Source organism: Nerophis ophidion, linkage group LG10 (genome assembly GCF_033978795.1).
Source record: "Nerophis ophidion isolate RoL-2023_Sa linkage group LG10, RoL_Noph_v1.0, whole genome shotgun sequence".
NCBI classification, from domain to species: Eukaryota; Metazoa; Chordata; class Actinopteri; order Syngnathiformes; family Syngnathidae; genus Nerophis; species Nerophis ophidion.
In genome coordinates, this window is record NC_084620.1 from 61,861,493 (window position 1) to 61,877,225 (window position 15,733).

Sequence of the window (15,733 nt, forward strand, 5' to 3'; positions counted from 1 at the left end):
GAGGTGGCGACTTGTCCAGGGTGTACCCCGCCTTCCGCCCGATTGTAGCTGAGATAGGCGCCAGCGCCCCCCGCGACCCCGAAAGGGAATAAGCGGTAGAAAATGGATGGATGGATGGATGGATATATATATATATATATATATATATATATATATATATATATATATATATATATATATATATATATATATATATATATAAAATAAACAAAGTGCAAAGCCATAGGCTCCCTCAATCTCAGTAAATGACTTAAATTTGGAACACAGCATCATGGTTTCCACAGTTGTTTGTTAGTTAGAGGCAGAGTGTTGTAATGGAGAGTTCTGAGACAGCCTTTTTTACGTGGGGACGTGAACTCAACGTGACGTCATCACGATGCGTCACACGTCCGCCGAATGTGTGCGGAAGAAGTTTGGTAAATCATTGTTGGTTTAAGCAAACTTCTTCGACCTTTGCGTCCTCTGACTGGAGAAAATAGAAAAGTAAGAAGCCATGGATTACATTTTAGTAAAAAAAACAAAAAAGATAAATGTGTATAATTAGATATTTGGTGTTTGTGAAAGGACAACAGCCGACTTGCTGCTTCAGGTAAACACCTTTTATTTCCTCAGTCAAACCTCAACAAGCAGACACGGGCAACATTTGCATAAACGCAACATTCCTAACTATTTGACGTTTCATTGAACCAAACTTCCCGTGTTGTAAGAAAGTAACCATACATACATACATTACTACCGAACGCACGCATGCGCACTAACATTACGTTTCTCGCTCAATATAACCACAACGCATGCGCACTAACATTACGTTTCCTCGCTCACTATAGCCACGCATGCGCACTAACATTAAGTTTCCTCACTATAACCACAGCAACTTTGATTGAAATTGATCCATTATCTTCTTAGTAGATTGCACAGCACAGTACAATTGACCACTAAATGCTAACACCCCAATATGTTTTTCAACTTGTTTAAGTCGGGGTCCACCTTCACCAATTCATGGTAAGGTAGAGTAAACATTGCTATATTGTGTTTATCTTTAGCATTAGTTTCCATACTAGGAAACAAATAAACCAAACATGATTAACCTAAAATGCATGGCTGGTTGTCTGTCTGTACTGTATGGTGACCGAATGACTGAACAATAATAATAATAATAATTTTTAATAAAACTACAAAAAAAAATTGCTCTACGACTTATTTCAGCCTTTTGCTGAAAATTTAATCACAATCCGTCCATTACGGAGTATGCAACTGGTTGCATTTTTCCCATACCATACCAACTTTATTTATAAAGCCCTTTAAGAACAACCTCGGTTGAAGAACAAAAGGCTGTACACCACAAAGAAATATCATCATCATTGGCGGTCACTCGCACGAGTATGACGATCCTCCTGGTAGGGGGGAATCCCTTTATGGAGGATGCCTGTGCGAGACTTTGTTTAACGTGGGGAGACTGGTGCACAGACAGTCACCACACCATCCTTGACAGATCCCGGTCTAGGTCCAGTGGCATGGAGTCCAAGATGACTGGGGACCCTTTTCTGCTGCAGCCTTCATCCGCTATCCAAGCCGTTGTGGAGCTCCAAAGGGTTAACAATCATCCTGCGCCTGTTCCACCGTTGAGGTCTTGGGTTGTTATTTCCCCATAACTGGACCCACATGGATATGGAGGTGCCTTCTTCCACCATTGCAGCCATTGTGGTAGTTCTTACATCTACCTTCTTTGGCCTGCTCCGCCGTTGAGGTCTTTACCATTTCCCTGGCTAGGGGGCAGTCAGGTACTAGGCCTTTGCCAAGGGCCAGCTGGGGTAACAGTACTAAAGGGGTGAACCTCCTAGTGCCCCAAGACCCCATAGAGGAGCCTCCACTGCCGGATGCGCTTTAACGTCATGCCCAGGACAAAGAAATAGAGGCAAAGGACAGACTAAAAAATAACATTTAAAACAGAAGTAAAATACACATTTAAAAAGCAAAAACTAAATACCCTAGGAACAATTTGTTAGATAAAAAGCAGTTAAAAAGTTAAAAACAGTTTTAAAAAAAAGTTAAACACTTTAAATTCTCATGCTTGGTTAAAAGCCAGTGAATAAAAATGGATTTTAAGAAGGGTCTTAAAAGTAGCCAAAGAAGGGGCCTGTCTTACACGGAGAAGGGAGATGGTTCCAGAGTTTGGGACTCGCAACAGAGAAGGCCCTGTCCCCTAGAAGCTTGCGCTTTGATTTGGGTACCTCCAGGATCAGACCTGAGAGACCAAGCGGGGGCATTGAGGTGGGGCAAGACCACGTAAGGATTTAAAAACAAGATCATTTTAAAATGGACTCTAAAAGACACAGGCAGCCAGTGGAGGGAGGCTAAAACAGGAGTAATGTGCTCTCTTTTTCTTGTGTTAGCCGGCCCGATGTATTCTGGACCAGCTGCAAACGCGAGAGGGAGGAATGACTATTTCCAAAATACAAAAAGTTACAGTAATCCAGCTGAGATGTGATACATGCTGGGATTACTGTCTCAAACTGTTGCCTCGAAAGAAGGTTTTCAACCTTGGCCAGTTGACTTAAAATGAAAAAAGCAGCACATTTTTTCAAGGACGTGTAAGTGTAACTAAACAATCCCACCCCCAGGACTTATCTTATCTCAATGTTAAACAAGAGCTATATTGGCTTTATCTGTTCATGAATGTTGATACAATGAGACCTGAAATTGGAGTGAAGTTGATAGTTGCACCACAATGATGGTGAATGTTTAACTGGATTCTTTCTCCTCCTCAAACTGAAGAACACTCACACCTGCAGACGAGTGTCCGCCATGTCTCAGGCCGCCCCGGCCATAATGTCTGTCAGTCCCACCCGGGCCCTAGTGGATGAGGCGTTCAAGGTGCTGGTGGAGAATCTGCCTTCAGGAGCTTTTGTGACCCTGCGCTCCCTCCACCAATCAGAGGACAAAGACTACTGGGAGGCTTACGGCCACTACGTCAGCGACCCCACGGGAGCGGTGTCTGGTAACGCCAATCGTGTGCCCCAATCCAACATGGCTGCCGTCCATCGTTGAGTTCACAGCTGAGTTGTTTTTGTTAATCTAGTCACAGACGATTTAAGCCTCGGAGGGACTTACCAAGGAAAAGAAGCCATGGGTCTGCTGTGGAGCATGCGGCCTGTTCCTGGCAGCCGTACGGGCCTCAGGTAAAAAAATTGAAAAAAATCTTCCTCTGATGTCACTACCTGTCCGCGCTAAAGTTCCGGTGTCCTCCTGTCAGGCTGCGGAAGTTGAACGTGTGCAGCCCCATGCTGGTCACCATCTCCGTCTACAGTGGCCATGTTAGCGAGGATTTCAGCCAGCAGCCCCCTCTGGCCACCGTGCTCACGGAGCGATGGTACATGGCGCCGGGGGTCTGCCGGCTCGACATCAAGGACAGAGGGGTACGAGGGACCCTCTTCATTCCTCCAGGTCCTCGCTGGGTTCTGCTTGTCAAAGAGACAGGAAGTAAGAATCGTGCTGATGTGTTGTCCATGCCTCAGGTCCAGGACCCTTCCCGGGGATGCTGGACATGTGGGGAGGCGGCGGGGGGCTTCTGGAGTATCGCTCGGCCTTGTTGGCGTCGCACGGTTATGTCTCTTTGGCGTTGGAGTATTTTGCCCCCGGCCAGCTGGCGTCCACTGACTTGGAGGCGGAATACTTTGAAGTGAGTGGGCGCCGCCTGCACATACACACCCGGTTCTTGAATCTACTTCCTGTCGTCTTCTTCACAGAAGGCCTTAGAAATATTACATCTACTTCCTGTCGTCTTCCTCACTAAAGGCCTTAGAAATCTTACATCTACTTCCTGTCGTCTTCCTCACGAAAGGCCTTAGAAATCTTACATCTACTTCCTGTCGTCTTCCTCACTAAAGCCCTTAGAAATCTTACATCTACTTCCTGTTGTCTTTCTCACAGAAGGCCTTAGAAATCTTACATCTACTTCCTGTTGTCTTCCCCACTAAAGCCCTTAGAAATCTTACATCTACTTCCTGTCGTCTTCCTCACAGAAGGCCTTAGAAATCTTACATCTACTTCCTGTCGTCTTCCTCACAGAAGGCCTTAGAAATCTTACATTTACTTCGTGTCGTCTTCCTCACAGAAGGCCTTAGAAATCTTACATCTACTTCCTGTCGCTTTCCTCACGGAAGGCCTTAGGAATCTTACATCTACTTCCTGTTGTCTTCCCCACGAAAGGCCTTAGAAATCTTACATCTACTTCCTGTCGTCTTCCTCACAGAAGGCCTTAGAAATCTTACATCTACTTCCTGTCGTCTTCCTCACAGAAGGCCTTAGAAATCTTACATCTACTTCCTGTCGTCTTCCTCACAGAAGGCCTTAGAAATCTTACATCTACTTCCTGTCGTCTTCCTCACAGAAGGCCTTAGAAATCTTACATCTACTTCCTGTCGTCTTCCTCACAGAAGACCTTAGAAATCTTACACCTACTTCCTGTCGCTTTCCTCACGGAAGGCCTTAGGAATCTTACATCTACTTCCTGTTGTCTTCCCCACGAAAGGCCTTAGAAATCTTACATCTACTTCCTGTCGTCTTCCTCACTAAAGCCCTTAGAAATCTTACATCTACTTCCTGTTGTCTTTCTCACAGAAGGCCTTAGAAATCTTACATCTACTTCCTGTCGTCTTCCTCACAGAAGGCCTTAAAAATCTTACATCTACTTCCTGTTGTCATCCCCACAAAATGCCTTAGAAATCTTACATCTACTTCCTGTCGTCTTCCTCACAAAATGCCTTAAAAATCTTACATCTACTTCCTGTTGTCATCCCCACAAAATGCCTTAGAAATCTTACATCTACTTCCTGTCGTCTTCCTCACTAAAGGCCTTAGAAATCTTACATCTACTTCCTGTCGTCTTCCTCACAGAAGGCCTTAGAAATCTTACATCTACTTCCTATCGTCTTCCTCACAGAAGGCCTTAGAAATCTTACATCTACTTCCTGTCGTCTTCCTCACAGAAGGCCTTAGAAATCTTACATCTACTTCCTGTCGCTTTCCTCACGGAAGGCCTTAGGAATCTTACATCTACTTCCTGTTGTCTTCCCCACGAAAGGCCTTAGAAATCTTACATCTACTTCCTGTCGTCTTCTTCACAGAAGGCCTTAGAAATCTTACATCTACTTCCTGTCGTCTTCCTCACTAAAGCCCTTAGAAATCTTACATCTACTTCCTGTCGTCTTCCTCACAGAAGGCCTTAGAAATCTTACATCTACTTCCTGTCGTCTTCCTCACAGAAGGCCTTAGAAATCTTACATCTACTTCCTGTCGTCTTCCTCACAGAAGACCTTAGAAATCTTACACCTACTTCCTGTCGCTTTCCTCACGGAAGGCCTTAGGAATCTTACATCTACTTCCTGTTGTCTTCCCCACGAAAGGCCTTAGAAATCTTACATCTACTTCCTGTCGTCTTCCTCACTAAAGCCCTTAGAAATCTTACATCTACTTCCTGTTGTCTTTCTCACAGAAGGCCTTAGAAATCTTACATCTACTTCCTGTCGTCTTCCTCACAGAAGGCCTTAAAAATCTTACATCTACTTCCTGTTGTCATCCCCACAAAATGCCTTAGAAATCTTACATCTACTTCCTGTCGTCTTCCTCACAAAATGCCTTAAAAATCTTACATCTACTTCCTGTTGTCATCCCCACAAAATGCCTTAGAAATCTTACATCTACTTCCTGTCGTCTTCCTCACTAAAGGCCTTAGAAATCTTACATCTACTTCCTGTCGTCTTCCTCACAGAAGGCCTTAGAAATCTTACATCTACTTCCTGTCGTCTTCCTCACAGAAGGCCTTAGAAATCTTACATCTACTTCCTGTCGTCTTCCTCACAGAAGGCCTTAGAAATCTTACATCTACTTCCTGTCGCTTTCCTCACGGAAGGCCTTAGGAATCTTACATCTACTTCCTGTTGTCTTCCCCACAAAATGCCTTAGAAATCTTACATCTACTTCCTGTTGTCATCCCCACAAAATGCCTTAGAAATCTTACATCTACTTCCTGTCGTCCTCCTCACTAAAGGCCTTAGAAATCTTACATCTACTTCCTGTCGTCTTCCTCACAGAAGGCCTTAGAAATCTTACATCTACTTCCTGTCGTCTTCCTCACAGAAGGCCTTAGAAATCTTACATCTACTTCCTGTCGTCTTCCTCACTAAAGGCCTTAGAAATCTTACATCTACTTCCTGTTGTCATCCCCACAAAATGCCTTAGAAATCTTACATCTACTTCCTGTCGTCTTCCTCACTAAAGGCCTTAGAAATCTTACATGTACTTCCTGTCGTCTTCCTCACAGAAGGCCTTAGAAATCTTACATCTACTTCCTGTCGCTTTCCTCACGGAAGGCCTTAGGAATCTTACATCTACTTCCTGTTGTCTTCCCCACAAAATGCCTTAAAAATCTTACATCTACTTCCTGTTGTCATCCCCACAAAATGCCTTAGAAATCTTACATCTACTTCCTGTCGTCTTCCTCACTAAAGGCCTTAGAAATCTTACATCTACTTCCTGTCGTCTTCCTCACAGAAGGCCTTAGAAATCTTACATCTACTTCCTGTCGTCTTCCTCACAGAAGGCCTTAGAAATCTTACATCTACTTCCTGTCGCTTTCCTCACGGAAGGCCTTAGGAATCTTACATCTACTTCCTGTCGCTTTCCTCACGGAAGGCCTTAGGAATCTTATATCTACTTCCTGTTGTCTTCCCCACAAAATGCCTTAAAAATCTTACATCTACTTCCTGTTGTCATCCCCACAAAATGCCTTAGAAATCTTACATCTACTTCCTGTCGTCTTCCTCACTAAAGGCCTTAGAAATCTTACATCTACTTCCTGTCGTCTTCCTCACAGAAGGCCTTAGAAATCTTACATCTACTTCCTGTCGTCTTCCTCACAGAAGGCCTTAGAAATCTTACATCTACTTCCTGTCGCTTTCCTCACGGAAGGCCTTAGGAATCTTACATCTACTTCCTGTTGTCTTCCCCACAAAATGCCTTAAAAATCTTACATCTACTTCCTGTTGTCATCCCCACAAAATGCCTTAGAAATCTTACATCTACTTCCTGTCGTCTTCCTAACTAAAGGCCTTAGAAATCTTACATCTACTTCCTGTCGTCTTCCTCACAGAAGGCCTTAGAAATCTTACATCTACTTCCTGTTGTCTTCCTCACTAAAGGCCTTAAAAATCTTACATCTACTTCCTGTTGTCATCCCCACAAAATGCCTTAGAAATCTTAAATTTACTTCCTGTCGTCTTCCTCACTAAAGGCCTTAGAAATCTTACATCTACTTCCTGTCGTCTTCCTCACAGAAGGCCTTAGAAATCTTACATCTACTTCCTGTCGTCTTCCTCACAGAAGGCCTTTGAAATGGTCAGGCAGCATCCCGCAGTCATCCCAGACAAGGTTGGAATTCTGGGCCTCTCCCTCGGCACTACAGTCGCCATGTATTTGGCGTCAGAGAGCACTGTCGTCAAGGTACATGCGTTGTTTCCATGTGTAAAAACGTATGGCAGCCTTGTGACGGCGTGTGTCCTGTCAGCAGCCAACGTGTTGCGTTTGCATCAGTGGCAGCCATTTTTACCCACGAGGCAAATCCCTGAGTGGAGTCCACGGGTAGGTGGTTTATTCGCGCCTGGCTTGTGGTGGTGTTACGTGGACTGACGTGTGCCCCGTGTTGACAGAGACGTTCGAAAGATCCGCATGGATGAGAACCAGAATCTGATCTGGCGAGACCTCCTAGAAGTCTCCAGCGACCTCTCAGGGAAAATGGACGTAAGTGCACGTTGGCGGCTTCTTCGCTGCTCGCCGTTGACGCCTGTTAGCTAGACTTTTGTAGCAGTGAAGGAGTGAGGCTCGAATGATCGGCCCCCTCTGCTGCTTGCTGGCATGTTAGTGACATGCTTCTTTGTGACCACACACTTAAGATCATCTGTCTTTCTTCTGCCAGGTTAGGAGAATTAATTGTCCAATCTTGTTGGTCAACGGCCTCGATGACCAGAACCAACCCACTGTGGAGTTTGCTGAGGATGTTAGTACACACACACACACACACACACACACACACAAACCAGATCTGGGCAAGATCCGGCCCGGGATCCGTTATGATTTACACTCTGGCCCCCCGGACGTTTACATCATTTTTTAGACCTATAACATAGGGCTGAGCGATAAATCGATATACGGGATATATCGCGGGTTTATCTCTGTGCGATATAGAAAATGACTATATTGGAGTATACTTTCTCACACAGTTGTTTTTAGCTGCAGTTATTAAACTGCATGCGTATCTCCCTCTTTCTTGCCTCTTTATCACAGAGACTTAAAAGAAGCGCACCTTCTCACATACGCCACGCGTGCAACGTCACACGCCCTCCCCGAGAAGAGAGGTAGCAGCATGGGTAACGTTAGCTGTGATGCTAGTGAAGCCGTGCGAGTGGTAATACGAGAGAAAGAAGGTGCGAATCTGGTAACAAATGAAGAATTAATTCCCAAGAAAAACAACAGGGAGTCCATCGTCTGACGGTGGTTCGGCTTCAAGCGGGAAGATGTCGAGCAGACAACCGTAATTTGTCAAGTGTGGGGCACAAGCGTTGCTACTAGAAGTAGCATTACTGCTAATATGTAGCATCTTTTGAAAAGTCAGCCGCTAATAACTGTTTAATAAATACAGTTTCGGTCAATTGAAATCTGCACTTTTAGGTGTTATAAGAGTTATTACGGTAATCTACGTCACAGCAGCTCAGACCAGGAACAAACCAAAGTGTGCGGGGTTTGTTTTCAGAGCAGCCAGCCCAAACCCGTTTGTCAGAAAAACGGATGAGGAAGCAGATTTTTACGTGATGATATATCATATTGTAGGTGTTTATTACACTTAACCTTCATATTTTGCTTTTTTTTACATTTTTGTTGAGTTTTACTTGATTGTATAAGATCCACAACTATGGAGGATCTGGTCTGAGAAGTAAAAGAGGAGCGACATTCCTATGTTGTTAATATTCAATGTTTTATTGTTCATAGTTAATATTGTAAATCCCACTTTCTTCATTTTAATGTACATTTTGGGTGTCTCATTCAGTAAAAAAGTGTAAAATTCCATTCCGTTTTTTTGAGGAGATCTGTCATAACGTTTTAGAACTCTATCGGACATTGTGACTTTTGCTATTGGTGTTCCTGAAAAAAAGGACCCCAAACACACTTACTGTACAGCAGATTTTTACAGCATATAATTTATAACCACATACACTTTGGAACCCCCAGACACATTTTTTTTCTCAATGTGACCCCGAGTCACAGTATTTGGCCAGCTCTTCTTTTAAAGTAAAAGTTGAACAATTTATGAGGTGGTGTCTTGTCCAGCCCTGCCTTCCACCCAAGTGCAGCCCAATGTCAAGACAAACAGTAGGATAATAGATGGATGTATGTGAGGAAAATACAGCAAATACACGCACTATCCAAAAAACCTATTAATAAAACAAAAATAAAGAGGTGCACGGCAAAAAGTGTACTTAAAGAAAAAGCAAGGCCAGCAACACTCGTGTCCTTCTAATAATTGTAATTCAAACTGCTCAGGTGCTACCAAACACAGACCGGTTTCAAAAATGTCTTCGTCAGTGTGCAGTTTTCAACAGGAAGTGATGCACTTAAATATTGACAGCTGTGGTCAATCAATTGACAGAATAAATCACCAACGTCAAAAATGAAAGTGCACAAATAAGAGACAAAATGGGAAATTGTACAAATAAATCAAAGACTCAGTACAGTATCATAGGAAAATAAATAAAGCAATAAAAAAAATAATAACCATTTTTAAATGATCATTTTTTAAATAATTTTCATTTTATTATTGCTTTATTTATTTTCTTATGATACTGTACTGAGTCTCTGGTTTATTGTTACGGTTTTCAATTTTTTCTATTATTTGTGCACTTTCATTTTTGAAGTTGTTCTTGATTTATTATGTCAATCGATTGACCACAGCTGTGACTATTTAAGTGCATCACATCCCGTTGAAAATTGCAGTTTGTGTTAAAATTATTACAAGGACGGGAGTCTTGCTGGCCTGGCTTTTTCTTTATGTGAGGATGTATCAAATAGCTTTATAGTTTACTCCTATTTCTCACGTTGAACAGAACGGCTGGCTCTTTGTCACCTTGGAAACACTCGAAGCGAAAGTGTCGCACTTCGCTTTGCCAGAACGCAGACTTTCTTACCTCCGCCAAAGAGGTTACGTTTGTCTGTTTGTTAGCAACATAACCAGGTTAAATGTCCAAAAAACAATTCATGTTATCTACGACGAGTACAAACACACTTCACTTCCTGCTTACGGTGTTCATCGCCTTCATCTTGCCGGCCCCGTGCCATGCAGAGGATTCTGGGAGATGTATTTTATTCACAGACCCGTACAACGCTAAAACACCAGCAGAACACTGCACTCACTATTATTTCGTTTGATACCGACACTCTTTACTGATTTATTGAGAAGACTTTGATATGGAAATATCGCTGTATTTATAATACCGTTATAGGACTGTACTGTACACCGGTACTAGTATAGTAACCTGATACTAATGAATATATATAATATTCGGTACTCTACCACCTCTAAAAAGTACCGTGGATCTACTCCTGACATCCACTGTAATGATACCAAGTGCAGGAGTATATCTAGTCGATAATACTATGTTTACGTCAATCTTTTTTTAAATATTTTTTAATTTATATTATGTTTATAAACTCAGGAAATATGTCCCTGGACACAGGGGGACTTTGAATATGACCAATGTATGATCCTGTAACAACTAAATTTGTGGTATCATCCAAAACTAATGTAAAGTATTCAAACAAGAGAAGAATAAGTGATTATTAACAGAAGTGCAGATAGAACATATTGAAAGAGAAAATAACCAGATATTAACAGTAAATGAACAAGTATATTAACAATTCATTTTCTACCACTTGGCCTTTAATAATGTTGACAAAATAATAAATAAATAAATGGGTTGTACTTGTATAGCACTTTTCTACCTTCAAGGTACTCAAAGCGCTTTGACACTACTTCCACATTTACCCATTCACACTAGATAGAATGATAAATAGAATAGAATAATAGAACAATAGAATGATAAATGACACAATAAGTTACTGCATACGTCAGCAGCTAAATTAAGAGCCTTTGTTTGTTTACCTACTACTAAAAGAATAGTTGTCTAGTATGTTCACTATTTTATTTAAGGACTAAATTGGAATAAGAAACATATGTTTAATGTAACATTTTTTGTTAAAATAAAGCCAATGATGCAATTTTTTGTGGTCCCCTTTATTTTGAAAAGTATCGAAGTATCAAAATACATTTTGGTACCGATAGTACCGATATTGGTACCAAAATATTGGTATCGGCACAAGCCTATACGGTTTCATCCTTAATAGGCAGTGTTAGACGAATTGCTGACTTTGCAGCTGCTGATGGTGGTGATGGCGATTAACTTCCGTCTAGGAGAGGCTCGAAAACGCGTCCTTCATTCAACTTCATCACATGCTATGTCTGCTAATGTTTTTGCTAATATTTTCTCATTTTGATGCAATATCCACCTTGCAAGTATTGTTCTGGTGAATAATTCCAACATTAGTGCAGCTGATTGGCGCCGTGCGTGGTGACGTCACGCTGGCCCAGAGATATTGGTAAAGGAATTGTTAGCAAAATGATTCCCATGAATCAAAACCTTAGCTAAAGTAGGAACCAAGTCTTTTTTTAAATATACTTTTGTGGCAGATTTTCCAGATGATGCGTTCGGTAGGGAAAGACCAACTCTTGACGCGTCTAGAGTACCCTGGCACGGGACACCTGATCGAGCCGCCATATTCGCCTCACTTTCGAGCGACCAACTTCATGTGGGACAGCAAAAAGGCCAAAGGTGAGTCAGAAGAATCACTTTGAAGGTCTTTTCTGGCTGGAATTGCTCCATCGACTCACTAATGTGTCGTGCTGCAGTGACCCTGCTGTGGGGCGGACAAACCAAGGAGCACTCACACGCTCAGGAGGACTCGTGGAGGAAGATTTTGGCTTTTCTCCAGCAGCATCTGTACTCCAGACAGAGTCCAAGAGCCAGGATGTGAAGCGGAGCCCCACCATGATGTGTGGGACCGCCAGATTGTGGACTCTTCTTTCTCACTACGATCATGGACACCATCTTGTTGTCTAGCTGTGGACACATCAGTTTGCTTCGATCACAACGCCCAAGTGTGTTTAACAGCTAAGTAGTCACACAACTACACTGTTTTTTTTTACATTTCATACTCCAACACTCCAAAAACAATAATTTGCAAATATATTAGAAAAAAGGTGTGCCTAAATAGTCACAGCATTTTTCCTTCCATAAACTCAGCACAATCTTGGGGGAATTTGACTTATTCCGCATTTTTGCATCCCTCCAGAGATGTTCAAGTCTTGGCTCGGGCAGGTCCATTCAAAAACATTTACAAAGTTGCCATAGCAACGTTGTCCTGCTGAGCGGTGAAGCGTCGCCCCAGCCTGAGGCAAAGGCTTTCATACAGGATGCGTCTGGACATTCATTTTTTTAATCTATAATCTCTCTTGTTTTTCCAAACCATGCACCAATCAATACAATACAAAAGCAAACATAAACATAAGAAGCCTCTAAAGGATGATCAGTGAACACAGGAAGTACCTAAGCTCCATTTTGTTCCAAATATTTTGAATACTTATGTGAGTGTTGCGTGTAGAAAATTAATTCCTCTGGTGAAAACTTTCCAATGCAGCCGACTACTGCAATAGTTAGCATTAGCATTGCAAAAACAACTGCAACTCATTGAACTGTTTTATTGCTCTGACCTTTAAAAATGTTTTACCTGGTAAGTATTCTTTACCACAAATTGATTGGGTGTAATGATTAGGTTTGTGGTCACATGCAAGTTGCTAGAACATAAACTTTAGCTACCTCGCGCTTCAATCACAGTGTTTTAAATGACTTAAATACGTATTTATATTAATGTCAGCCTTATCTTATAATGCACTTTTGAAAATAAAAATGACATGTTTGTTATTACTTCAAACTGAAGCTGCAGCTATCAATCATTTTAGTAATTTGTGTCGATTTGTTTGTTAGATTAATTGAAAAAAGACTTGATAGCCTCAGTGTCTATTTTAGAGTAACTAGTTAAAACGACCATTTATGCACATCACCAACACTGAAATGACCCTTTTCAATTTTTATTATTTACTTTCAAATTAATCGAAGCAACAGAATATAAATTGGAGCTTTTTTCTGATCAAATGAATCGATTTAATCCCTGCAGTCCTACTTCAAACTTATGTTGCTGTCCAAGTGTTTTCAAAGGGGAACTGCACTTTTCACCAGTCGTTCACAATCATTATTAAAAAGACATTTTAATGCATTCTAAATATTACATAAACGTAAATAAAAGTCCGCTCACAGCGGAGCCAATGAGAGAGCCTATTTCGGCCATAAAATCCAATAAATAACCATTCAAAAAGTGCCAACATTACTCCATTTATACATTTTGTGACTTGAATATTAACCAAGTATTAGTGATATTGTTCTTCTAAGCGCTGATGTAGACAAACTATTTATAGCGGCACTGGAATCGCAAGCTTGTGTGCTAATGTTTACATCATCCAGTGGTCTGCTGCTTTCTTGCTCCCTGTAAGTTTATTCTAGATCATAAACCATGACTCTCACCTGGACAAAAGATGCCTGAGTAGGTATTCTGACAAGTTGGTACACTTTGAGAGCCATTTAGGACCCGAAACTGGCGATTACGACACAAAAGGACACTTTGTCCTCCCACCCCTTTTCTACGTGAGGATTATGAGTCATTTTTACCTAGATGGGAGTATATGAACATCCCAGCAGTCGGTTTTCTAATGAAAGCAGACCTTGAACAGTAAGTGAAGTTGTATTATTTTTGTTGGCTCTCATAAAGTCTGCAGTGAGTAATAATCAGTAATGAAGAAAAAAAACATTATATTGCGTTTGTTGAAATTAATGTGCTGTATATGCTTAAAATGATCAAATAACGTAAATATTATATTGTATTATAAATGTACTCATTACGTCTTTACATATATTCTTATATTATGTTTATAAAACCTCAATGGAGCTGTTTGGATGTTTTTTCTAAGACTTTGTAGGTCGAATTGTGCTTTCAATTGGCGGCTCCCATTGGCTCCTTTTTAAGCTGACTTTTGATCGCATTTATATAATATTTAGAATGCAAAAAAACATCCATCGTCATAATGTTTGTAAACAATAGGCAAATAAAAAATAAAAAAAAAGGTCAGTTCCCTTTCAAAGAATGAACGTATTTCTGCTCAAAACTGTGCTCATCTGTGGATGGATAGAAACATATGACACGCCTCCTGCAGTGAGTCTAAACCAGTGTCAGGGTATGTATGCCATTGTTGAAGACGGCAAGGAAACAAAGACAACAAGATAGCCGGCACATTGTGCTGCATACACTTGCAAAAAATGTTTAACCGTTGAAACAAGGTGTCAGGTTCAAACACTGATGACATCTGTTAAACAGAAAAGAAGCAAGGAATCATACAGAGACAGAGTTAACTTTGGCTCAATGAGGAGAGACGTTTGGGCTGAACTCTAGTTACAGATCCAAACTACGCTCTAAAATCCTGCCCGCGTGCTTCCTCTATTTATTTGGGAAGTCCCTCTGTCGCTGAGGGAAGGGGTAATCTCAACAGCCCCGGAACACACAATATATGACTGTTAATGAAATGCAAATTTGCTGACACTCGTGATATCGCCCTGTCTCTGCTTATACTCAATGTTCGCCCTTGGCAGTCAGCAGGCCGATTCTGGAAACAAACACTGATGCGAGACGACTGGCTTTGCACAGGGGGGGGGGGCAAAGTACAACTTCAGCACAATTGATAATAACTATAGCAACGGCCCTTAACGATAAGAGTTGTGTGATAATTTATGCATAATTATTCTAACACAAGGAAACTGCTCATAACCCTTAATAAATATATACATATATATATATATATATATATATATTTTTTTTTTTTAATATATAAATATGTTTTATTTATTTTCTTAATAAAATGTTGAGTTTTAATATCACACTATTTAATGTTGACAATAAAGTAAACTGCATGGAAATTTGTTGAGAAATAAGCACGCTGTGTCCTTTTTTCAATATGCAACACATTGTATTCTATTGCTTTAATTGAGAAAGTGGCACCTGATTAAATGGCCGCCATGTAGGCACGTCTCTTAGCTTGGCCGCTACATTGTGCTGTCAATCTGGTTATGCATATCTATCTGATTTACCATCCAAACAGTCCACATCATGAAAGACCCTAAAAAGGGAACAATACCATTCACCGACCTATGACCTGCCTCAGCACCACATGGAAGCTCCTATCAGGCATCATAGCAGCCGAAGTGAGTCAGCATGAAGATCAATGCATGAGCAGCGTACAAAAGGGCATTTGTGTACGGAACGGAGGGCAGCCGGTGTGTCTGCGCCATGTGCACGTTGGTAAACCTCACTCCCTGACAACTTCAAAGAGCAATACTAGCTGTCCAGACGGCAGCTCGGGATTTTACCTCTGTGGTTAGCACACTCGGGTCTCATGTGGACGACCCAGGAAAGAGTCCCCTGCTGAGCGAAATGCAAAAAGGAAGGGACAGAACCGGATGGGAGC

General features: G+C 41.5%; 1 protein-coding gene across 3 annotated transcripts; it reads left to right on the forward strand.

Moving 5' to 3' along the window:
- Nucleotides 1-340: 340 nt before the first annotated feature.
- LOC133561119 (peroxisomal succinyl-coenzyme A thioesterase-like) lies at nucleotides 341-14,407 on the forward strand. 3 transcript variants are annotated; one of them, XM_061914359.1, is made up of 11 exons: nucleotides 341-483; nucleotides 2,776-2,998; nucleotides 3,080-3,179; nucleotides 3,254-3,444; nucleotides 3,516-3,679; nucleotides 7,381-7,500; nucleotides 7,565-7,638; nucleotides 7,707-7,797; nucleotides 7,973-8,053; nucleotides 11,795-11,936; nucleotides 12,014-14,407. In XM_061914359.1, exons 2-11 carry the CDS (start codon nucleotides 2,806-2,808, stop codon nucleotides 12,136-12,138), a joined length of 1,281 nt encoding a protein of 426 aa, XP_061770343.1. In that variant the 5' UTR covers nucleotides 341-483; nucleotides 2,776-2,805; the 3' UTR covers nucleotides 12,139-14,407. The 3 variants fall into 3 exon arrangements, with proteins under 3 accessions (XP_061770343.1, XP_061770341.1, XP_061770344.1); XM_061914357.1 differs by having other exon boundaries at nucleotides 350-589; XM_061914360.1 differs by having other exon boundaries at nucleotides 350-589; nucleotides 7,568-7,638.
- The last annotated feature ends 1,326 nt before the right edge of the window (nucleotides 14,408-15,733 follow it).